Source organism: Emydura macquarii, unplaced genomic scaffold (assembly GCF_026122565.2).
Source record: "Emydura macquarii macquarii isolate MOO-44397 ecotype Brisbane River unplaced genomic scaffold, CSIRO-AGI_Emac_v2 contig_2846, whole genome shotgun sequence".
NCBI lineage: Eukaryota > Metazoa > Chordata > Testudines > Chelidae > Emydura > Emydura macquarii.
Genome location: NW_027132983.1, coordinates 4981275 through 5006986, shown reverse-complemented (window position 1 = coordinate 5006986; position 25712 = coordinate 4981275). Strand labels below are relative to the sequence as shown.

The following is a 25712-nucleotide window of genomic DNA, read 5'->3' as shown; positions in this document are numbered from 1 at the left end:
ACATGATTCTATAGCTTCAGAAGATATAGGGAAGTAACTTGAAGGCTCTCTGTACTGTCTCATGTCAAAACATACTTTTGCTGAAAATGTTTTACAGTTGACTGGACAGAGGTGAGTACTTCAAAAAATGAATTTTGACAAATACTCCCAATCTTCTTTTTCAACTCCATTACATCTTTGGGTCCATCTAATGTCATAACCATCTCCAGGAGTAACAGTTTAATGTTTATTATGCTGTCAACCCTGGTAAGTGAAGCGCTGTCTGCAACTTGTCAGCTATGTAGAGCTAGTGTCATTTTCTCTCTTAGATACCAGGCAAATGACATTCATAATTGTTATATTCTACTAATCTGTCATCGACATCTCAGTTTAACCCAGCATTTATATGATGATTGCTGCTATGGCAGTGACTAAAAAGACACATTCTCTTCTTTTAATACTTTATTGCTGCTGTAAAATGTTTAGAGTTTTTTCATTCTTCTATGCTGTTTTGTTTGCAAAGATAGCAAATATGTCAACCCATTTTTCTTTCTTTTTTTTTAAAAAAGGAGAAGCAAATTATCTGAACCATTCAACTGAGATTTATACTTGAAATACACTCTAACAGTGCACAATGTCAAAAATGCTCAGTCTTTGTCAAACTCTGCCCCAATTGAAATCAATGGTAAACTCCCAGTGATTTCAATGGGGCAGATTTAGGCCAGTGCTGAACACAATCTGCCACATTTTTGTGTATTTCAACTGTGAATACAATGAAAAAAATTGAAAGCACCAAAGATTTTCCATCTCAGAGATAAAATGAACGCAGAATAACTTTTGAACATTAGTTATTTGGTCCTACCTGTGGGTCAGACAGTCGAGATAGGTCAGGATACAAGTAGAATTTTATTCCTTCAGAAGCCCCAGGTAATGTTACGCCTCGAACCAGAAGAATCAGTAGCATGATGTATGGGAACGTAGCTGTTACATATACCACCTATTGAGAAGAAGTAAAACATCAGAAAATGTTTTTTTTCCAACAAAAACAACATCAACGAAAAGGTGATTGTTTCAGTTGTTTCTCTGGTAGTAATCCAGATATAAATACACATAACTCTATGTACCGCCTGAGTCCTACTTTGAGACCTAATACATGTGCTGGTCTTTTGCAACGGGATGAATTTCATCCCCATGCATATTCCTTCTTAAAAATTTAGGACTGATAGGAAAAAAGGCAAAACACTTCATCACAAATAGAGCTGGGTGAATAATGGATTTTTTTCGGTTCACTGCCAATTCTGGAGGAAAAAATAGAAAAAAAAATTCATTTTAGGTCAAACTGAAAATATATATAGATTTTAATTTGGGGAAAATCAACGAGTTGAAAAAAAAGTTTCAGGTCACACAATATGTTTTGTTTCAATTTTGACCGTTTTTAAACATTGATCTTTTATAAATACACTTAAAGGACATTTTGAAACAAAAAGTCATTTTTGCATTGACACTATTGAAATGAAACATTTCAATAATTTTGGATTTTTTTTTTTTTAGTCTCTTTTGTTTGTTTTACTCAAATATTTTGGTGAAAGCAACTTTAGAATTTACACATTCTTGCTGAATCTGTCTTTTTTTTTTTAACAACAAAAAAAATATTGGTCAAAAAAATTGCACTCAGCTCTAATCACAACCAGGTTAGGAAGTTCTCTCCAAATAAGTTGCTATGGCTTAATGAATGACAATTAAACCAGATATGGTACAGTGGAGAAATTAAATGACATGCCACAAAACAATGTGCTGTATTATGTGTTAACTATGCAGCAACCTATATTGGAGACAATGGTACTCTTATTACTGGCACTAAATGTGCTTTGGAAAAGTCAGAACAATAGAAGGTATAGCCAAGGGACAAAAATATGGATTGTTTCTCCACCTCTCTCTTGAAGAGTCTTATGCAGTCTGGCTTTTTGCAATCCATTTTTGAACACAGATCATTAAAAACTACACATCATACAAGCAGCTGATTAATAGGTAAAACGGGTATATAATTTTCCTGTGAACAACCAAAACCCACTTCTTCAAACTCCTCCTCTGTGGTGGGAATGTGCCTGCACCACAGCATTTCCCATCCTCACCCCTCCTGGCGACCTGTGACTCTGCAGGCATTCCCTGCCTTAGTTTCCTTCTCCTCAGCTCTCCAGTCAGTGTGGGAGATGTGGTTTGCCCTCTGGCCAGGTTACAAACAAAACTTATGAGATGAGCTCAGCATCACCCCCTAACATGTCAGCAGGAGCAGCCACAGCACCATCACAGAATCATAGAAATGTAGGGCTGGAAGGGACTTTGAGAATCATCAAGTCCAGCTCCTACACTGGGGCAGAACCAAGTAAATCTAGTCCATCCCTGAGAGGTGTTTGTCCAACCTGTTCTTAAAAACCTCCAATGATTGGGGATTCCACAACCTCCCTTGGAAGCCTGCTCCAGAGCTTAACCACTCTTAGCTAGAAAGTTTTTCCTAATATCTAACCTAAATCTCCCTTACTGCAGATTAAGCCCATTACTTCTTATCCTAACTTCAGTGGACGTGGAGAACACGTGATCACTGGCCTCTTTATAACAGCCCTTAACATATTTGAAGACCATTATCAGGTCCCCACATCAGTCTTCTTTTCTCAAAACAAGACTAAACATACCCAGTTGTTTGTTTTTTTAAACCTTTCCTCATAAGTCAGGGAATCTAAGCCTTTTATCATTTTTGTTGCTCTCCTCTGGACTCTCTCCAATTTACCCATATCCTTCCAAACGTCTGGCACCCAGAACAGGACACAGTACTCCAGCTGAAGTGATCTTCCTGCCCCCTCACCCAGCAGCTTTTAGACTCCTCTCCATGGTTCCAGGGTCTGCACTGAGGGACAGGATGGAGGCTGGGCAGGCCAAAGAGAAAGAATGGGAAGAGCAGGACTGGGAGCATGGGGCACACATGTTGCCGGCCTCTATTATCTTCTCCATGGAGTCACCCTTGGAGGTCTTGGGGGTTATGGCTAGAGAGAGTCCAACAGAGCCACACTGCTAGATGGGAGAAGGCAACGAGGGCCCGAGCCTGTGTGGAGGCACAGGGCCTCTGGTTGAATGGTCTGGGCCTCGTGAAGATCGCCTAGGATCTCTCAGGTTTGTAGCCTTTTCAATGGGACTTTGTGGGCAGGATCTCCAAGAGGGAATGATTCCCTCTGCAGAAGGGGACAATTTGGGTCAACAATGGCTGTTTAACTGTTTAATCAGGATGTCAGGCACAGATGCTAGAACTAGGGGTGGTGGGGGGGGTGGTCACACCCCCTGGCTTGAAGTGGTTTCCATTATAAAGAGGATTTCCAGTTTTCAACACCCCCACTATAAAATTCCTCTCATACAATACATTCCTCTCATATAGGCATGGCCCAGAGTCTGATCAAAGGACCGGGAGACAGGGAATCCCGAGTTCTAATCGCAGTATTGACACTTACTCCCTCTGTGACAGTAAGGCACTTAGGGATCAATTTTGAGATGCAATTAGTGATTTTATTGCCTCAGTTTCGGGGTTTTCAAACCGAGACAGAAAGGGCCTATTTTTCAGAAAGTGCTGAGCATCCAGCCCCTAAAAATCAGTCCACTTCCATGTGTCTCTGATTGGGCACCCAAAAATGGAGTTACTCAAAATTACTAAACCCTTTTGAAAATGTAGGCCATGTTTTCTGCCTCAGTTTCCGCTCTGTAAAACAGGGATAATAAAAATACTCCCCTGCCCTTCAGAGGGCTGCGTGGATCAATTAAGGTTTCAATAAAAATGGACAACCTAGTTCACATGCTAAGTACTGTTAATATTCACTACTGATGGAGAAGCTATCTCCTAGGACCAAGTGATTAAACCGTCACTAACCCAGTATTTGAAAAGGACAAAATTCCATACAGCTGCCTTTTCATAATACAGCTGCCAAATAAAAACTTGAATTAAAAAAAAAAGGATGAAATGCAGTGGATGAGCCTGCTCCTGCAGTTCTCTCCTGGCTTTAGTGACAGCTCAGTGCATGGAGAGGCTACACAAGCTCGCTCAACATTGCTTCTGTGCTTTTTTTTTTTATTCGTTTCAGCACTTTCAGTCGTTATGTGCTGCATTCCCCCTACCCCCTTTAAAATGAATGGCTGTTGTTAAGACAGATAGTCATTTAATCAGGTTGAATGGCTGACACTGGGGCCACCATACCTGAATTTAGAGCGCAACATTTTCTTGCATCGTGCTTCGTTATGTCATATAACTTCACAACCTGTCCTCTCATTCAGCCTGCCATTGCACCATGTCATTTTACATCAGCATACAGATTGCCCTTTCAGAGGCGCAGAGATCCTTCCCAGGGTGCACCAGTTAAACTTTGCTATACACATATTTTTGCACCAAGGGCACAATTACTGCTCCTATAAGACTGAGCTGCACTGAGGATGAGGAAGAGGTGTCTTAGAAATTCATACTTTCACAGCATGGGAGGAGAGGAGAGAAGACCAGCTAAGGATACCTCTGCATAACAGCTGTACAATTATCACACACCCCCCCATACAGCCATCCTGGCATGTGGAGTTAAACCCCGCAGAATTGCCTTGCTTTGCCCAGAAATGCCCACTGGGGCTACTGGCTTCGCTGAAGGCATTAGAAACCCCACCCCCAGCCTCTTGCACTTTCAGTCCCTGGGAGACAAAATATGGCCGACACCTGTGCAGCAGCATTAGGGGCGGGATGGTGCTCAGTGGTCTCTCCTCCCTCTACTGCAGCCTTGCAGGGGGTGGGGTACCAGATCTCATCACATCTACCACATGCCTATGAATCCAAACAACAGGTCACAGGATAACCCTGCGACGTGGCAGATCAAACAGAGGCCTGTGTACAGGTGGGAAGGCTCTGGAGTGTTTACAGACAGCGGCTGACAGCCCGTTGTGCCAGCTGGCATGGCTATTCAAATAAAAGCACGTATGACATCAGTGCGTCGTAAAGCTATGGGGCTGCTGGAGTCCCGTGCTCTTCTTGAGCCAAAATGGCCAGCGAAAGATGCTGGATTTGTGATGTGCTGTAATGGAGACTGGGATAGGAACCCCTCAAACTTAGGCTGGGATAGGAACCCTCCAAACTTAGTTTCATTTTAGCCTGTTGTCAGATTGTCAGCTCGAGTCTGCTGTTAGCTGGCTGAGCACCGGACCCCTCGGGGCTCCTGTTTTGGAATTCTTATCGTGTTCCTATTTATCATGCTGTACAGCACCCGGCGAAGTGGGGTGGGGGGTGCTTTAGAAATCAAAGTGTTATTACTATTATCTCCCCATCTGTAGGCATTAAAAGTTGGCCTGAATTATTTTCTTTCCTTTCAACACGTCAAACCTCCCTGGATATAAATGTGAACGCAACTGTTTCTAATTACACTGAACCCCTGTTTTAATTAACTTGAATTGCTTGGTGTGTTAATTTGCATGCCAATGCTCAGAATGCTGTTTCCAGCTCTCAGCTATGTCAGAGTCATGCTGCTTGCCGAGCACTCGGGAGCAAAATGAACGTTTCTGGCTCACCCATGTCTGCACTGAGTTCCACATGACTAAGAGCCAGATTGGCAAAGGTCTGAGGCACCCAAAGATGCAATCCCTGTGGGATGTTTAAAAGCTCTTATGCAGGTTGGGCACCTAACTCCCATTGAAAGTTAATGGGACTCAGGCCGCATCTACACAGCTTCGCATTGCGGACTACAGGAGTGCGACTCACTGAGTGCACTAGCATGCCGTGCTGTAACTCCCCTGTGTGAACACTGCTGGTACTAAAAAGTACCTCTTTCGCGTTAACGTAGTCCTCTGGACTGGGTACCTTTTCGCACTAGCAGCGTCCACAGGGGCATGCGCATCAATTCACACCCCCATAGTCCAAACTGCAGGGCCCTGTAGACAAGTCCTTCATCTCATTTGGAAATGGGACGTAGGTTCCTAAGTCGCTTAGGGCTAGATTTTGAAAGGTATTTAGGCATCTAAAGATTTCAATGGCAGTTAGCCACACAGTGCCACATTTTTAAAAGTGTGTAGGTGCCTAGTGGGATATTCAAAAGCATCCAGGCGTCTGACACCCATTGAACTCAATGACTTTTAGGCACTTATGAGCTTTTGAAAATCCTGCAAGGCACCTACCTGAACCTTTAGATGCCTAAATACCTTTCAAAATCTGGTCCTTTGCTACTGTGAAAATGTTACCCTCAGTGAAAAGCTAGTCTTTGGGATAGTCAGTCCAACAACCGCAGCACACAGATTGTAATGAAGCAGGCTCAACCTGTGAAAGATGGCAAAAGGCAAGACTAACCCCAGGAGGAAACATACAGTACATCATTAACCTGTTGAGAGAGAGAAAGAAGCACTTAGCACAGTGAATTTAGCCACACAGCCAGAAAAGTTAAAAGCAGCCTGCTTGAGCCACAGCTCCAACAGAACATGTCAACTTGATGTTCATATGCTACATCACAGTAACTTTTATCAGAATGAATCTTAAATAGGGAACTGGCTGCAATGAACTTTAATCCTTTGCTTCACGCTTGCTGTGACCAGGGCTGAACTGCCCTTTGAGGGGTTGGGAGGGAGGAAGAATTTTCATACGTTGGTGAGCTGCATTACCTCCTGTCACCACAAGAGAATACAAGTACCTTCCTATGATGTCAATGAAATTAAAATTTCAGATTGTTCCAATTGCTTCCTGTGTAAATACTTACTGGCCATCAGAGCAGGCTGGATGGCATAGAACACAAAACAATGTGCCAGATCATGGGAAACGAGACTGTCTAAACTGCGTTTGGTGAGCTGAGGTTCTTGCATTTATTTACACTGTAAATGACACTGTAATTTATTTTATGAAATAAAAGTGGCCAAGTTCATTTAAGCCCAGATTTTTAAGCCTATTTAAATGTTGCTGCCCTCAGCGTTGCAATATCTAACTGATTTAGGAGCCTACATCTCATCCTGCCCACTCCTACTTATTTTATAAATTCAAACTCCCTGCCAAACTACTTATTTTTGCAAAAGATCATACCATACAATGTTATTGTGCCAGATTTTCCCATTCCAATATCAACGTGTGCAGCAAAACTTCCTTCCAGTTTTGAACAGGACAACATTTTGAAAGGTCTTTTTCTTATTGGGAAATGACACAAAAAAAGGAGAGAACCAACCAAACATCTAACTTCACTATTTTCATTCTGTGTGTTGCAGTTTTATTCACATTCATCTGCTTTTATCATGATATGTTTATCCACAGAGAGCAATCTACTCCAGAATTGTGTTGCGGACCATTCTTAACGAGGCTGCTTACAAATGTAAATTTTTTCCTTCTTAAGCTCTGATGAGTCAAAAATGATTGCAGACAGTTTCTCTTGGGATAGAAAGCAGTACAAATACCAAGCAGGCATGAAAAGTGACAGTAATGGGCTCTGAAAGAGGAAGATTATGTATCAAAAATGGAGAAAATGACTCCAAGTTCAATACGATGAGCTAGAAAATAAAGGTCAGCAAAAGACATTCACTGAAATTACATAAGAACCTTATTAGCTGTGCAGTTTTCAGATAAAGCAAAACCTTTCTACATGTGCCATAACATCATCAGAGAAAGACACATAGATTGTAAGACTGCACTATGCACGGGTTATTGGCTGTGTGGCCACAGTGTCTCTCAGAAGTTACAGGAGGTGAACAGGGAAATCATGGTACAGTGTTGCTGACCAGGGCTGGTTCTAGGAGACGGGAAGAAGGGCGATCACCTTGGGCACTAACTTCCAGCAGATGTCCTGACACTGTGCTGCTCAGGTGGGTGGTTTTTTGTTGGTTTGTTTTACTTGGCTATTTGGGGATGGGGATCTATCCTGGCAAAATGGCTACTGCCACTCTTACTGCTGACCGAGATTGATCCTGCACCAAAAATTCTGTGGGCACTGGGAGTTTGCCAGCACAATTCTCATGGCAGATAGTTGGCTAACATTGGACTTCTAAGAAAAGGTACTTGGAGAGGAAAGTAGCTAAGAACTGGAGCTAGAACCCAGCCAACAGCATGTGGTGAATTATGCATCTGACTAAGTAACATTTCTGTATTCATCAATTTTCTGTAAATAGCATACAATTTTCCCAACTGTGTGCTGCTGCAAATTATTTCCCAAATAACTCCTGCATGCTGGTTTGTCTGAAGATTGTCCACAGACTGTTAAAATCAAGATCAGATGTCTTTCTAAAAGATGTGAAACTGTAAATATTTGATATTCAAGCTACGTTGTTCAGTTTTGATTGGCCGTATAGATCACATAGTGTATTCCTAACTGGAAGAATCAACTGTCCACAGCAAAAACTTCCATTTACATACTTAATTTTCTATGTATATGCTTCAACAGTTGTATTGAATTCACTGATTTGACAAGTATTCCTGCTCATTTGTTGAATATACACTGAAAGCAAACATTAAAAAAGGACACAAACATGGTTAAAGAGATTTCATGGACAAACTTGAACAAACATTTCTGATATTTTTTGCAGTTTGCCTCACCTACTAATTATAACATAATAAAGAAAAAGGTTGAAAGGAGATGGTAAGATTCCAATGAGGATCAGTTTATGCATTATTCATACCTCAATAATATCCAATATATTAAATTTTCTACTATGGATTTTCCATGTTTAAAAGGAGGGAAAGCTATACAAATTTTTGCTATTATGTCATGGCACCATGAAAAAAAAAATCCATGACATAAGAAAACAGAAATGTTGGAGTAATGAGACACTTTTCTAGCTTGTTGCTACCAAAGATACTGATAAAATCATTTTCAATTGTTTATTAAGGCCCAAATATATGTCATTGCACATGTATAAACTACATGAACAACTAAATGAATATGTATAAAGTACATGAACAATTAATCGCATACACAACTGTGACTAAACACACAATGATAATTGTGCAGATAAATAACCAATTATATATATCTAACTGGCCATCTGCATGCAGAAGTGCCACAACCAAATGGACCACTACAACAAATGTACACCTAGATTACATTCATGCATTTTGCATATGCAATTTTGAGCATGCAGTTCGGAAAAAAAGAAAAAACTAGGCTGAAAAATGGAGCTCAACCGGAGACTTGAAATCAGATCCGAATCTAGATTCCAACTTTCCTCTATTTCTAGGGTGTTCATATGTCATTTCCAATTTGGGTTCAGTAAAGAAACAGATCTCTGTCAAACTCAGAATAGCTAGGGCAAGCAGACCCAGGGCTCTGCAGTGGGCTCCTCAATTGTAATCAGAACAGCCACCTACGCGAGACTGCTGACTATAAGCGGAGTAAGTTCCATAGGGATAGGTAACTACACAAGACTGCTCTCCTACAGGACAATGTCATTGGCCAGCAGTAACTCCTGGGAACCTTGTTCCCCAATTTTACACAGGCGTTGGCCAGTGGATCCACATACTAAAAGACCTACTAGCCATACCCACAAAACACTCATCTAGTCGTATGGATGGAGTCTGCTCTGAAAAACTTTAGACTTCCCCACACTGGATCCTGTGTACTATCTCACCAGTTAAATGGTACCATGCTGCTTTGGCTTCCTATCAGGCCATCCATACGCCTACAGGGGAATTGGTAGAATACCCCCTGGACAATAAATATCTGGGGAGGTAACTCAAGAACAAAATATGTTGCCCTTCATCCCTTACACAGCAATTGGCATTGTCCCTGCATATACCTTGTATATTATTAGCACAAGGGCTCCAGTCTTTATTAACGTACAGGTCTTCATTGGCTTCTGCTGGTGCAGGCCCTAGCCGAGGGCCGGTGGTGGAAGGTCAAAATGGTGAAAGGTGCCTAGAACGCATGGTTGGCCACAGATCATGCCAGCACAGCACCAAAATTGTCAAGAGGGTGCATCGCTGAGGAATTAAGGGATGTGTACTGAGTCGGGGTGTGCCCCAGGCAACACCACTATTTCTATGAAGCCCCAACAGTGACATAAATCTGCCAGAATCTCTGTGGAGAGCATCAGGTCATACACTGCCTGTGAGCTGCCTCGTGATGCAAGCCTTCATTACTGCACAGGGTGCAATTTCCATCCCCGCACACATGCCAGCAGGAATAAATCAAGTGCTCCTCCCACCCCCAATTCTTAAAATGATATTTTAAAAAAGTGGCACTTAGTGTACACCTACCTCAGGAACCCATGTAGTTAGTCAAAGAGAGCCAGAGACTACAAAAGGCATGAGTGCAGCTGACTGCAAACATTAATCTGCCCCAGAATGGATTACTAATTTGTTAAACAATTGTGTTCTCGCAAATGTCACGTGCTCTTAATGCAAAATCTGTGGTGCAAAAGTATGTCTGTGGTGTAAAGTTTCTAATTTTGAAATGGGAAGTTGTATGTGGCTTCAGGCAAGAGGTGGCATCACAACTTGGTAGGCAGGTACAGATCTATCAGTGTAAATAAAAAACAAATCACACCGCTGTAAGCTCATTAGTATGCCTAGTACCCACAGGGCTTTTATCCTGAAAGGGATGCTCATTTAAATTAAAAATTATGTCCCCCATAAATGAGACTGTGTGGAAATTTTAATGTAGAATGGCAAGTGAAATGCTATTCATAGGTGTCCTACAGCTGCAAATATTCTGAAAGAAGAATGCCCATTTATTGTTTTCCTAAAATCTATTGTACAAAAAGGAGGCAATGCCAACTATTGTAGTTATGGGCAAGGAAGAGGAGGATGGGGATGAACAGAGATGCAACAACAGCAAATGTCATCCTTGGGAAAGGTCTATACGTCAAGCAAAGTTAACGTGTTTAAATATGGAGAACCCACATCAAGCAGAAAATCATCACACCCGAAATACCTCAAAATCAAATGCTGCTACTTACTCAAATAAAAGTCAACTTGCAATCTATGGGATGAATTTTAAATATCAATTGGGACTAAAGACATCAGCTGAATGTTGTTTTTGAAATGGTCTTTAAGGGTCTTTCAAAAGTACAAGCTCCTCTAAACCAAAACTGTTACTAGGCAAAAACTTCCAGGATTTCCAGACCTCTGAATTCAATCAGTGTTACAGTTACACACAGCGGGCCAGATGCTGAGCTCAGTTACATCTATGCAGTGAGACCCGTATCTAGCCTAGACAGCTTTTAATGGGAGCTGTGATTCTGGACAGGTCTGGTAAAGAACCGCCCCAGTTCTCTCCATTAGTGTGACTTTCAGCTAGAATTTACAATGGGCCAAACTCATCCCTCAATATCATGTGGGAAAATCTCCACTTGTCAGTAGGGTTACACAGGTGGATATGAGGGACGAATTAGGCACCATGTGACTTTGCTTTCTTAGCTAAATATCACCGACATAGGGATGTCTGGGAAAGTATCATGGCCAGAGCTGCTGTGCTCCAGCTCTCCCCTATAGGGGGAGGGTCTCTTGGGGACCATTGGCAACTGTCATAGGTTAGTTCAAGCCCCAAGCTATGCTAACCTATCCAGGGTCTTTCACTAAGGCGGAGCCAGCGAACCACAATCAGCTTCCTGACAGTCTTCCCTTCACCCACCCTCTATGCCAAGCAGACGTTGGCCATAGTACAGGATGTGGCCTGTTTATTTCTGAATGACAATGGCGCTTGGTTAGCAGAACACGTAAATGTGTTTTTGTCCCAGGATACCATTTTCATATTTTCAGTCTCACTACAAATATTAAAAGCCTGAAACATCAACACTAAAATCAATTTTCTTCGTAATTTTGCATCAGGCATAATCTCACATTCAGCCTCTCTCTATGTAGGCCACCAGTCTTCTAAGCAATCAGACTGACATCCAGTGGTCAGTGCTAAAGTTTCAGCCCTTGCCAGCCATTACCACTGTTCTCTGAGATACCACAGCATTTCTTAATACTTTAGAATAGGCAATATCTCAGAGGCTGCTGTGCAGTGAGTGTTGGTAAAGGGTAATATTTTAATGTCACCCTTTGCAGATAACGTAGACATCACTATAGTATCCTCTCATAAATCCTCTCCCTCTTTGTATTTTCTGTGATCATGAAATGGGGTTGTGAAATGAGATAATTCATGTTTTTACATCATAATATACAATCTACCTTTTATTATTCACTTGTCTCCCCAAATGATTAAATAAAATTGGTTTTGTTTCTTTCCCTTAGGAACCTAGGCCCTTATCACCTGTTGACCATTGTGAGATGTATTTACTGTAAAATGTTTGCAATCACAAGTGTATCTTCTACAGCTGCACCACTTAACATATAAATAAACATCCTCCATCTTCCTCCACCCTCTCCAGTTCAACACCCTGCACCTGTTACATTAACCATAGCGTTATTGTGGATCACACCTTTATTATAGCAGCGGACTCCCTGCAAATTACCTCCCCTAGTACAGCAGCTGTTCGCAACCTCTAAAGCACCCAAGCCCCAGTTGTAGAACTCTGTCTTGGTACTCTCCTCCATGTCATAGCTGAACTTCCAAACCTGAGCAAAGGGCTAATAAGATGCAAAGTAAATATGAGAGAAAGGAAGGTCTTGTGGTTAAGGCATTGGCTGGAATTCAATTTGGTTTCAGTTCCCAGCTCTGCCAAAGATTTTCTGTTCACTCTTGGGTAACTCGCTTAACCTCTCTGTGCCTCAGTTCTCCTTCAGCACAATGGAGATGACAATCCTCCCACCTTTTGTCTATTTGGCTTATTAAGAATGTAAGATCTTTGGGTCTCACTACGTGTTCATACCACAGCTTGCACAACAGGTCTCTGATCTTGGTTGGGGCTCTAGGAAATAGAAGCATAAGAAATAACAACACTATATGGAAATGAATGTCTGCTATTTTAGGTAACAAGACACGTACCTGCCACCCACAGGAAATGTGGACATTCTACCCGGACTTCAAGAAGTGTTAAGATATGGCTCATTTTGTGTGATGCATTGTAACAGTAGTGCCATGTGCACCCTTGTGCAGTCCCATATGCGTAGGATCCTGCTGTCTATTTTACAACTTATGTGTTTTCCAAGTGCCCAGAGTAGAAATAAGTAGTGGGTGTTTTGCACTCTGAGAGTGCAAAATGTCGTAGCACTAGTAGCTCCAGCACTGAAGTTGTCTTTGTTGCTCATGTAGTAATTTATGTCATTAAGTGTTTCCAGCTCTTAAGACTGGTTTTGTATTGCACCCATTGTAGCTGACTTCTGTGAGGTATATAGAATTAAAGTTTGTAAATCTCACAAGAGCAACACTGTAGACTAAACTACCATTACAAAGAAATCCGGTACTCTGCAGAAAATGCTAAAGGACTGGACTGTATGACTAAAGGAACTGAGCATCGTTCCCTCCGGGGAACTTTGATGTATTTCTATCCATGTGTAGGGTGCCTAGATACTATGAAGATGGATATCAAGGAAATCCCTGTAATAAGGCTAATAATAGGCCACATCTTCAGTAAATGGAGCTATGCCAATTTATACCAGGTGAGGAATGGGCCACCTTATATGCTCACAGGTTCATTCTATGTAATTTATTTCACTTGACCAAAGGAAAATCAAATCGGAAGTCTCTTTAAGAGATCCAAAACAGCAAATGGCATGCTGATGCGCGTATTCCTGAGATTTACATTCCAAACTTGGTATATAACCTTTTACATTCAGAACTTCTAGGGGGAACTTTTACTGCTTCTATTAAAGAATGGGTCTCATATTCCTAATAGGTAAACTAAAGGCTATAGGAGGCACTATAGTCACTGGGTGCTGCATGTGTAGAATGCGGGCTGTCTATGGGCTGAACACTGCAATCTTCTTTTTACCAATATTGGTTTCAGAGAGTTACCCAGTAGAAATACAAGTTGTACTTACACACACACACACACACACACACACACACACACACACACACCCCCTCTAAAAAACAATCACCACCAAAGCTTTAGCAGCTGAAATGCCATGCTACCAACAGCCTGCATATATCTTCTCAAAGACCTATTTTCTTGTTTTATAGCTTGGCGGCCATCTTCCATTTGACATTTTTCTGTTTGGTTTTCTGTTTGCTTGCATTTGTTTATTTGTGGGGGAGGGGATTGGAGTGATTGATTGGAAAGGAACATGATACATACAAAGAAATAATGTGGGGCACAAATGCACTGAAGCGATTCAGATACTAAAGTCTTGTTTACTGGCTGGATTTTTATTTTTTAAAGAAATGCTAAATGTGTCTGAAAGCTTTATAGGAAGTCTGGTCCAGGCACAAGCCCATTTACTGTACCTCCACTAAAACAACATGCTTTTCCTTGAGACAGATGTTTGATTTGAGTTCAGTGCATTTGTATACATCTTAGTATTTTCAGCAAATGGTTTTCATTTTGTTGTAACAGTTGGGTTGTTTTGATTCCATGCACTGGCTTGGTACATTGAGTTACATCTTCCCCACAGCCTTCTGACATGGCCCTGGGACCCAGGCTCTCCTCCAGTCCCATCTAGCGCATGGTACACTCCCGTTGACTTCAGTGGACTCAGAGGAGGCCCTTATCCAGTCTAAGACTATGGCTACACTACAGCGTAAGTTGAGATAAATTATGTCATTCAGGAGTGTGAACTGACCACCCGTGAAGGACATAACTTGAGCCGATTTAAGTGCCAATGTAGATGGTGTTATGTCGTTGAAAGAGCTTCTCCCGCTGATACAGCTACCGCCGCTCGAGTCATAGGGACTGGAGTAATTAAGCCAACAGAAGAGCTCTCTCCTATCGGCTAAAAGCGGCTCCACTAGAGAGCTTACAGTGGTGCAGCTATGTTGCTGTAAACTCTCTAATGTAGCCAAAGCTTTAGGCTTGGTCCACACTTAAAAGTTAGATTGGCATAGCTTCCTTGAGTCAAGGTTGTGAAAAAACTTCCCTGCCGACTGACACAGCTGTGCCGATCTAACCCCAGTGTAGATGCAGTTATGCTGACAGAAGAATGCGTCTAGCTACCATGATCCTACACCAATGAAAAAAACCCTGCGTAGACTGCACCTGCACTACAGGACCAAGCTGGAATAGCTACAGAGAAGTAGCTAGGCTGGTATAGTGTCTGAAGTATAGACTCCTCTAAGCTAGAGTTCCTAGTAAAGGCAGACTTCTGCTACTGAAAGCCAATGGCAAACAAATGAAGTAGATATTACATTTTTGATTTAATATTACAATTTAATGCTGTCCCAAATCACCCCCATCACAAGTGGTGAAAAATGCTCTCCAGCTCTGCATAAAGATCTCCTTAGCTAACAGCTTAGAGATGTCCTTAAATGCTCAAGGCTGCACAAGGAAGGGGGAAAAAAAAATCTGAGTAGCTGTTTTAAAACTTCACACAGAGGAGGTTGGGAAACAGAAACTCTGCATGCATCTCATGAACGTTCTACTTTCCTCCTTTGAATACAGAGATCAATCTTGGACTGAGTGCTAAAGCCTCACCATGAAGGGCTATTCTTTGCTACTACTTCAGGCTGAAACAAAAGACACTTCAGGAGATATAATCATTGCTGCCTAGTTCCTTTTCCTGGGCTCTTACAATGGGTCCCAGTTCTTTTTTTTTTTTTTCCACACATCTTTCTCTTTTATTTTCTTCTTCTGTCCTTTTACTCTTTCTTTCTGCCTCATTGAATCCATTAGAGTCTTTATATACTCTGCTATTGAAAAATACATTTTCTGTGTGGGGCTACTGACTGAGTCTTAACTGCTGGCAAGCAGAGCTTAACTCCTTCTGATGGGAGGGCAGCTGAATGATGGGCAAAAGGTATGGAGAGCTATTTTTGAATTTTCTGTTTTAGCACACACGAGACATGTTGCTAGGAGTCTGCAGGGAGAGCCTAGTGGATATTAGGCTCAGTGCAAGGCAATGCACAGAGTTTATTTAGTTAAATACTTTGCTCCAGTCCCTAGCAAACTGGTGTCAACTTTTCAATTTTCTTCTTACTTTGGCTGTATTATAGTCTCTCTTACGCAATTATGAATCAGCAGTCACTCCACTGAAGTCAGTGGAGTCAGACCAACGTAAAGCTAATGTGCGATCAGAACTGGGTCATTATATTCTCAAAATGAAAACCTATCTGCACATCAGGATATCATGGTCAACAATTTCAAAGATACTAAAATATGATGCAGAGTAAAGTCACCATCATTTGTTAGCCACCTTTCTAATGGGACCAATGTAGCCCTGCGCCCAGTCTAATAGGACTCATTCCCCTGTAGTAAATTAGGGGCCAGATTATGGCCATATGCAGGTATAGAGTTGGGGAGAAAACAAAATGCACCTTCCCCCTCCTTGCATGGTCCACTGAAGGGCCAAGCACCCTAGCTGAGGTGCTGATGTGATGGAGTAAGGGCCCTAGCTGGCACACAGAATGAGATTGGCATACAAATAGGGAGCATGCTGGAGAATATAAAGAGATGTAATAGTGGGCGTTCTCCCATGGTGCTGGGAAGCTCCATGAGGGTTGTCCCTTAAAAGAACAATAGCATAGAGCTGCCTGTGGAGATCCATTTAAAGATCTAAGCATTAGGGAACACAGGTGGAAATTATGAGAAAGCTGAGATTTCAGATCCTCCAGTTCTGAATGCCTCGTACAAGAAATTTAAAATGTCATATTTTCCTCTGAAAAATGATTTCACTTCTTTGAAAAAAGTAAAACAAAAAGAGACCCAGAAAAGAGAAAGAAAAATCATTTCATAGTACCGTGCCCTCTGTTCTATTCTTCCAATCCAGATAATCAAATCATTTGACCGGAGGAACAGGAACACCCATAAATCACCTCACACTACCCAGCTGTGCTTGTGAGTGAGGAAGGGGAGAGGCTGTGGAGAGGACTGGAAAGAATTTGTTGAAATCTGTAGCTAGAGATGGCTTTATACTCAGCCAGTGCTGAGTCTGACAACTTTGCCTTTGGAAGCTGACAGGCACTGATAAATTGCTCGTTCAAATTCATGGATTTCCCTTTACAAGAAAATAAAACTTTAACCAGGGATCTAGTGAAGTTGCAACTTCATTTTTCTAGTGATCAGTGATTCTTTAAAGGTTTTGAGTTTAACTTATTGGGATAAACACTCAAAAGCTCAGATGCTCAAATATGGAACTTAACTATCTAGGTCTATTGGGTCTGTTACCCTGGACTGAAAATCTACCAAAGACCAAATCATGCCAGTCAGTGGGACTTCTTGAGTAGTAAGGTATTATTCAATCTGTGTAAAAGTGGCTGCTAGAAACTGTGAATTTCACGTCTGACCTGAAACCATTAATTCAGATAAGGTCCCTTAAGAGATTCATGAACCTTTACGAGATCCTTAGTTGAACTGCATGTTGTGAAAACCCCCCAGACCAAGTGAGATTAGGGAATTTTATTGAATCCAACCAAGTTTGCCAACCCCAGTGAAGCAGAACACGACAAGCTTCAGTTACAGGCATTAATCTGAGGAGCTACTTCTGGAGATCCAAGTTGAATGTCACAGGTTTAGACATTTATGTGTATATAAAGCAGTAACAATCTGCACTTTGGGGAGGGGGGATGGGCAAAGAATGTCCAATTCTGCCCTCATTTACATCTATGTAATCCAATAACCAATGTTTTTATTGTAGGTGAAATTGTATATCGGTTCCTTTAGGAAAAAGGAAGTTTTTGCCTTGTTAAGATTTCTATACCTTTTCCAGTAATGCCATGGTAGGAAGTAGAATATAAGTATGACTGATAAAGGTCAAGAATAAAAAATTCAGCAGTTCTCCTGTCCTCAAGTTTATGTGTGGTAAGTGTATTGCAGAGTAAGCCTCTAAGAGATCTTATTAAAATGAGTTGCAAACCAAGCAGGATCCTTTCTAGAAATGCAATGCAAAATATGAAGGTAACTGATGATAATTAGGAAAAAGTGTCATAAATGTTTCATGAGAAGTTATTTGTGTAATAATTATCTATTTTATTATTCCATGTTTTGACTTGTGGGACTTTCTTAATCAATCCGCTCACACATTCCACAGTAATGTGAAGATCTTGTCTACCTAGCTGTTATCTGGCTCCCATCACTAAGTATCTGAGTGCATCAATTGTTAAAGTAACACCAGTGAATCTCACAGAAATGAGGAATCATTATGCTTTACCAGTGTTGATTATGAAGAATTTTCCTGTAGACATTTGCAATCTGCTGAAGAGCCAATTTTCCCTGCCCTTTCTTGGGATAGCATCACATTTCCATTTTTATTTAGTTTAGTCCATCACAGTCAGCCCCAATATTTATTATCTACCGTCTCTTTCTTCTATTAGTTATGGCATATGATTACATCACCGCAGGGATTAAGGTAGCATTTAACTTCAAGGAACTCAAGACAAGGGGTGGGAGAACCTCAAAAGGTTCACAGGTTAAGTTCAGTCTGCATAAACAGCTAAACATTCAGATGCTTGTTCAAACCTCTCCAGTATGTGAAATAGGGCTAAGGAACTCATAGGAACAAGCTCTTTTGTGAGATTTCTGTAACTTCCAGCTGGTCCCTGAAATTCCATAGGAAGTTTTCACAAAGTGCTGTACTTTGCCAGGTCCAGTCCTGGTCAGAACCTAGACGTGCAGGGGAGGATAACTTTCCATTTGGGTTTGATCCAAATTATGGGCAAAGGAATGGGAAAGGTGGTATCTTATTTGATTTGAATCAGTTCACCCATTCAAACTTATAAGTCATGATCTCTCCTCTGGTCATGTAACTATTGTGATATTCAGAGTACAACTCGCCCTCAACTCTCAGTGTTACACAATAATACATTTTTAATTTAACACTTAACATTGGAAAATTTTGATTTTTTGCTCAATCATATGTGGCAAAAATACAGCCTATAGTTTTGCAGAGAGATGCCATGTGTTTTCATTCTTTTAAAACTCATTAAAATAGGTTTCTTTGCCCAAAAGCAGTTTTCCACCCACCATCATGATTTCACCAGACAAATACCATTAAGAAATACCATAATGGACTATGTCAGTCATATCCCAATTTGCTCTATGAAGCAAATCAAGAGAGCAAATTGGAATGAATAGTAAATTTGAATGCATTTATTTACTGCTTTGTAGAGGGCAGGGTTGTGTTCGTTGTTTTCTTTTAGCAATTTAATATTTATCTGATCACATGGCTTATTGCCTTTTCATTGGTGAGTCCAATAATTAAAATGAGCAATAGTAAATTGAAAGCAAAGAGTGAGCCATTGGCCAGCCCAACAACAAGCAAACTGATATGGTATTAATATCTGTAACAAAGATCCTCCATTGTCAGAGCCTGGTCTTCTGGGATAACTAACTACAGTACTGCCTTGTGAGCCTGATCGGAAGTCCAGTGATGTCAATGAGAGTCTTCAATGTACTTTGGATCAGGCCATATATTTCCTGAGGTTTCATCAGAAGTATTCCAAAGACAAGCTGTTAGAGATGAAATGGCTCATCTATATTGACTCCTTGCAGCAAGCAGGAAAGATTCTACAAAATCTTTACATGATATCTTCCATAAACTGACCTTGCATGTGACTGAGGGATGCTTATTGCATTAATTACTTGAAGAGCTAAATTGTGTGTAATCTTCACTATCTCCATTCAGTCCTTTTATCCAAGCCTATTGCTCCTTGTTCTACTAGATTCACTTTTAAATAGTACTTTTCCTCCCTGTCCATTATTGCTTTTCAAATATTAGGACAGGTATTATACATAAGAATGCAAAGCTGGAGGCGTGTCTCAGTGCTTTAACGTTTAGGCTTGAAACACTATGAGTCCCTGGAACCACAGATTCATTTTTACAGCACTGATTCAGCCCCTTCTCATAATAAGTTAACATATAGTGCAGAGAAGAGGGGCTCTTTATAGGTAGGGCCCTACCAAATTTATGATCCATTTTGATAAATTGCACAACCACAGGATTTAAAAAAAATCTTAAATTTAATGGTTTCAGATATTTAAATCTGAAATTTCATGGTGTTGTAACCATGGGGGTCCCGAACCAAAAGAGGGTTATGGGGGGGAGGGGGTCACAAGTTTATTGTAGAGGGATTGCGGTATTGCCACCCTGACTTCTGTGCTGCTACTGCTACTGGCGGCACTGCCTTCAGAGGTGGGTGCCCAATCAACAGCCACCGCTCTCCGGCTACCTGGCTCTGACAGCAGCGCCGCAGCCAGCAGCAGCGCAGATGTAAGGGGCAGCACTACCCTACCCTCCAATGATAGCCTTGCAACCCCCTTTTGGGTAGCGACCTCCAGGTTGAGAAACGCTGGTCTCCCCCGTGAAATCTGTATAGTAGAGGGTAAAAGTACACAAAAGACCAGATTTTACAGGGGAGGCCAGATTTCATGGTCTGAGACACGTATTTCACAGCCGTGAATTTGGTAGGCCCCTATTCATAGGGCATTAAAAACAGTGGCATATTTTAGAAGAAGATGGGTATGTCCAAATGTCTTCGCCCAAATCTTTTCACTTCCCACATGGTTCTGTGGCAGGCTGCACACCAGCTGGCTATTTGTATCTCAGCACTGCTGTATGAGGAATGAAGTCTTTAGCACTGTAATATGTTATTACTAATGTGTCTTATTAATGGTAAGATTCCTTGAAGTTTCTCCAGCAGCTTTCACAGAATCATAGATGTTAGGGTTAAGGAAGCACTAGTCGGTTTAATCATCAATTCCTTGCCTAAAGCATCTCACAAAGGATATGAAACAGTCCAGCGGCACAGCTGGTAATCCACCTCCTCAGGAAGCGTAAGCTAGGTCGATGGAAGAATTCTGCCACTAACGGGTGCTGTCTATACCAGGGATTAGGTCAGTAAAGCCATCTCTCTCAGGGGTGTGGATTTTTCACATCTCTGTGAGACGTCGCTATACTAATGTGGGTGCCTAATATAGACCAGCCCCAAGAGAATAAGCTAGGACTCAAATCAGAAACATGGTTGTCTCACATCAGACCCACATTTCACTACATATTTTGCAGCTGACAAAGTTATTTAGAATAGTGAGGACCAGAAAGGAGACAAATAACAAGAACATGAAAAAAATATATAAAATATTGAATTCTGTGGAGAAGATAGATTGGAAACTTTGGATCTCCTTGCCTCATGATACAAGAGCAAGGAGACAACCAATTAACTGAAAAGATGGGAATCTCAAAATGGATAAAAGGGAATACACAGAATTATAATACATAATTGGACCATGGGACTTGCTGCTACAGGAAGTCATTGAGGCCGAGAACTTAGCAAGATTCAAAAAGGAATTGGGCATTTATAGGCTAGTCTCATACAGTGCACATTTCACATGTGGGGCATTTATAGGAATAACAAGAATATGCAGAGTTATCACAATTAATGACAACCCGCATTTTGGAAAGAATACTAAACTAATCTCTAACTACTAAAGACCAGAGTAAGAGCTAATATGGAGGGCAGATTACCCCACAGCTGCCTACTGTCTACATCAGAAGCATCTGGTGCTGGACACTATTGAATACAGACTGATGGACTAGATGGATCTCAGAGCTGATAAGGAGACCTAGCTACACTGATGTCAATCACAGCTGGCTGAAAAGTTTTCAACAACAGTTTTCCCACTAAAAACTGTAGTTTCATCAAAATAGAAATGTTTTGTGGGACTGTGGCGATTTCAATGACATTTTGAATAGGAAAGAGTAAAGACGCTCAGTTTCAGCAATGTTGCAAATGTTTCACTTCAACTTCATCGCTTTGATTTGACTTGTATATGAAAATATGAATGTTAATATTATATCAACTTTGTAATACAGCTCTCTAGAGGATGGAAATTCCTTTTTGCAACAACTTTCAGGGTTTCAGAATTTGTTTTCATTCCACACTGGAACACAACCAAAACTTTTGAACATTTTCATGCCACAGAATTATGTAAAACCGTGAATTTTTGGATTAAAAAAGGTAGGTTTTCACCCTCCGAACCCTTCTCTCTCTCTTTCCATAACCAGAGAATCCATCTTGAACCTCCAAAATCCTACTGTTGAAAACTTTGTTGAAACTGATCCACCTCCACAAGACATTTCAACTTTGATGAAACAGCATATTTCATCAAAAATGTTCCAAACCAGCTATAATATATACATATTAGATTTAATATTTTAATATACTATAAACATCCAAATGAATCAAAATGTTTCAATGGTCCCAAATTGAAATGTTTTGGAATATTTATCTTGTGGGAAATTTTGAAATTTAAGCTTTTTTCTCTAATTCAGAATGAATTATTTTTCCCAAAATGTTGGCTTTTTACCACAGAAAGGAAATTTCAGTTCCCAACCAGCTCTGCTTTCAGTGAAGCTACACTGATCTACAACATCTGAGGCTCTGGCCCATAATGTAGTTATCTATATTTAATCAGTAAATATGGTGGTAAGGAAGCAACTGGGTTTTTTTGGGAGGGAGGAGAATGGTAGTATGAAAGAATTGTACATTTTGAAGCTATACCTAAAATGTATTTTTTTAAAAAAGACTAGTCTTGTTTTACTTCAGAGATGACTTGTTATTAGTGACAGAACTTGGAAGTGTCCTAAATTTTCCCAACAAGTTTGGATAAAAGTGAGCACACACGATGCACAAGCCAACTTCAATGACAAAAAGTGGAAGATCTTTGAAAGAAACTGTTAAAACAACATTATAGTAAGTATAAAAACTATAACATATGCAGGAAATTACTCTGTCATCCCTAATCTACAGCATCATTAGGCAGTACATACAGCAACACATTATTGTTTGTACCACCTTGGCCAACCAGTCAGTGGAGGCAGCGAGAAGACACACATTCCCACAGCCTTCTGTTAGAAGCAAAAACAATAATTCTCAGAGGGTTGAAATCCTTCAGCCACCGCAGAGAGGGAAGTTCCTCTTATAGGACAAAAATGTGTCACTGGCCTAGGGAAGACACTGGAAAAGAGTCTCCGTTAAAGGGCCTAGTTATTAATCAGAACTAAGAAATGACAATGCATAAGATGAAATACTTCCATTACAAGTAAGAGCAGCAGTAATGGAAGGAAAGGGACAGTGCTGGCTGTGAGCTGCATCCCACAGACATCCTGCCAGCACAGGCTCTTAGGTGACTAGTCTCATACAGCGCGCATTTCACATGTGGGGTGAGCACCCCTACCGAGAGAGCACCACAAACCACAGCAAATGCACTCAGGAGCAAAGGATCTGAACATACTAAATCCACCAGACCATACCTGCTTGTGGCAGTGATGTATCAGCCAGGCAGTAGATGCTCCCCAAATCGGGCACTCCTGAGGAAATTATAGTCCTAACTTGCTGTTGAATAAATGGAAAGAGCCCCTAAAACACAGCCCATTGTTATCATAACTGAGCAAGGAAGGACACTGTTTTGCCATAAGGCAAAAGCTAGACTTTTGATATTATTCATTAACTTTATATATATATATATATATATATACACACACCTATGCAGCTACCTAGTTGTTTGTTAACTATTTGAGCACAAAAATGCAGTACATGACCTGACTAAGAGCTGTGAGTATACAATGAGCCTTTTCCTCCTAATTCCTATAGAGTTCCAGCTTCAACTTCTTTTGGTTTTAGGCTGAGATTTCTAAAGCCATATCAGGGATTTGGATGCTCAACTCCCATTACCCCCAGTATCTTTGTAATCACTTCAATATTTGCTCAGAAAACAGGTTACCAAAACATTTCAACTGAATAGAAAAGAAATGACTTTCTATCAGGCTGTCATCAAAATGTCCTGCCAGCAGCCACCCTCACCCTGAACATGGTTATCAAAATGTCACCTAAATAAAAAAAATTCCTTCCTTCTACATATTAGAGTAATTTCTTCCTTTGTAACTGCACTCTGGTATGCGCCATGGTATAAAAACAGCATTCTTGTCTCTCAGTTAGACTAATCATATTCACAATTGAAGTCTGAGATCCATTCTTGGAGAAGTAGAGGAAGCTAACGGAACATGTCCCGATACGTTTAGGTGAAACAATGAAAAGCAGAGATGTAAAAGACCTGCTGTCTGAGGTCACCTAAACCTTCTCCCTGCCATTACACGCCTGTTCCCTACAGTATAATCTGACGTGTTTTGTATAGTCACATAAAATTACTCTCCATTCGCCCCCTTCCTATGGGGTGATTACTCCACAATCCAATAGATCTGACTATCAGGACCTTTGCTCAATTTCATGCCATTGCTGCTAGTTGTACCCCCAAGACCATTCCTGTACCTCTTGGCGTACATGCTTCAAATACATGTGAACATTTATTGCTTCATTTGTCCCACAGCACCCCCACAACAACAAACTTTTAGCTACAGTTATTTTAATCTTCCCTCTAAAGCCAGGTTTTCCAGACCCTTAATAGTTTTATTTTCTTTCTATGAATCCTCTTCCGTTCCTCAGTATCTTTCTGTTACTGAAGCACTCCATGCATTATTCCATGTGCAATCTCACTAGCTCCAGATGGCTACCCTAGTCTGTGAAGCAATGCCTCAGTTGCATATTTAGCAGAGACTTGTTCTGGCGTTTAAGGCACAATATAGTATCACAAGTTCTCATCTAATTGGTTATCCATCATCACCCTTCGGGTTTTTCCAGTATTACTGCTTTCAACGTTTCTCCCTCCCACTTGATATCTGTCATGGGGATTATTATTTCCAGAGGTGTTAGTTTTCAGATGAATTCCATTTTGTTTTATGTTGCCTATGTTTCTAAATTTTGTAGGTGTCTTTGTGTTATTTCCCTGTTGTCACTGGTGCTTGAAACACCTTCCAGTTTAAGACCAAATTCAGATCGTGGATGCTGTGTGCCCATCCGCCTATTAAAATCAACACAAGCCTTGCATCTGAGGTTCAGAATTTGGCATTGGCATCATCTGTGAATTTAATACAGCAAAGTCTATGTAGTCTGATCTGGAATACAGTGTTCAGGAGAGACCATAGCTTACACTTTCTTATCCAAAACAGGGTAAGAAATGCCAGGGGCCTGATTCTCCATTTACACCAGTACAAGATGGGTGTACAATGCTACCTGAGACAGGGATAGCCACCTGCTGAGTTCCCCCTCCTGGCCTGGAGTGGCTCTGTGGTGCCCTGCCTCAGTTTCCCCTTCACTCACACTTCTTGATAACTTCCACCAAAGTCATGTGTCCAATAACACCATCCTTCTTGGATTTTGGTTTAACAACATCAAATAAACTCAAAAATAAAGTATTTTCCATCCCAGTCTCCTGTTGGGCACAGCCCATCCACCCTGATGTCCATCTTCCTATTCTCCAGCACTTCAGAGCCTGGAGTTTGGCCTTCTTTGCCTTCTCCACAAGCCTCCTTTCCCACTGGTGGCTCAGGGATCTGCAGGTGCCTTCTTACTCTCTGCAATATTTACAGGCATCTGCCAACAATCATCTGCAGCACCTTCTCTCTCCACGCCTCTTCCTTATCTACTGAGGACCTGATGGGTCACCTGACTTTCATTCTCCTCACCTGGGAAGGTGAGTGATGCTTGTCATAGATGAACTGAAACCACTCTCTCCTTAAGGGGCCAGCCACCCTGTTACACTAGCCTCTGATTTGGTAGCAGTTTACATCCACTTTGCACAGGTGTAAATGACATCACACAGCACAAGCTAAGTGAGAATCAAGCCCCACACATTTAAAGGTTTTTTTCAGAGTAGGAAAGTCTTCTCCCTTTCCTCCT

The 25712-nt window shown here is 41.1% G+C and overlaps 1 protein-coding gene across 1 annotated transcript in view; it reads right to left on the bottom strand.

Moving 5' to 3' along the window:
• The window catches only part of LOC137166403 (sodium- and chloride-dependent GABA transporter 3), a 153612-nt gene that overhangs the window by 89873 nt on the left and 38027 nt on the right, over positions 1 to 25712 (bottom strand). Inside the window, exon 7 of the mRNA XM_067568108.1 lies at positions 842 to 976. Coding sequence (XP_067424209.1) covers positions 842 to 976 — 135 coding nt within the window. The remainder of the gene's footprint in view (positions 1 to 841; positions 977 to 25712) is intronic.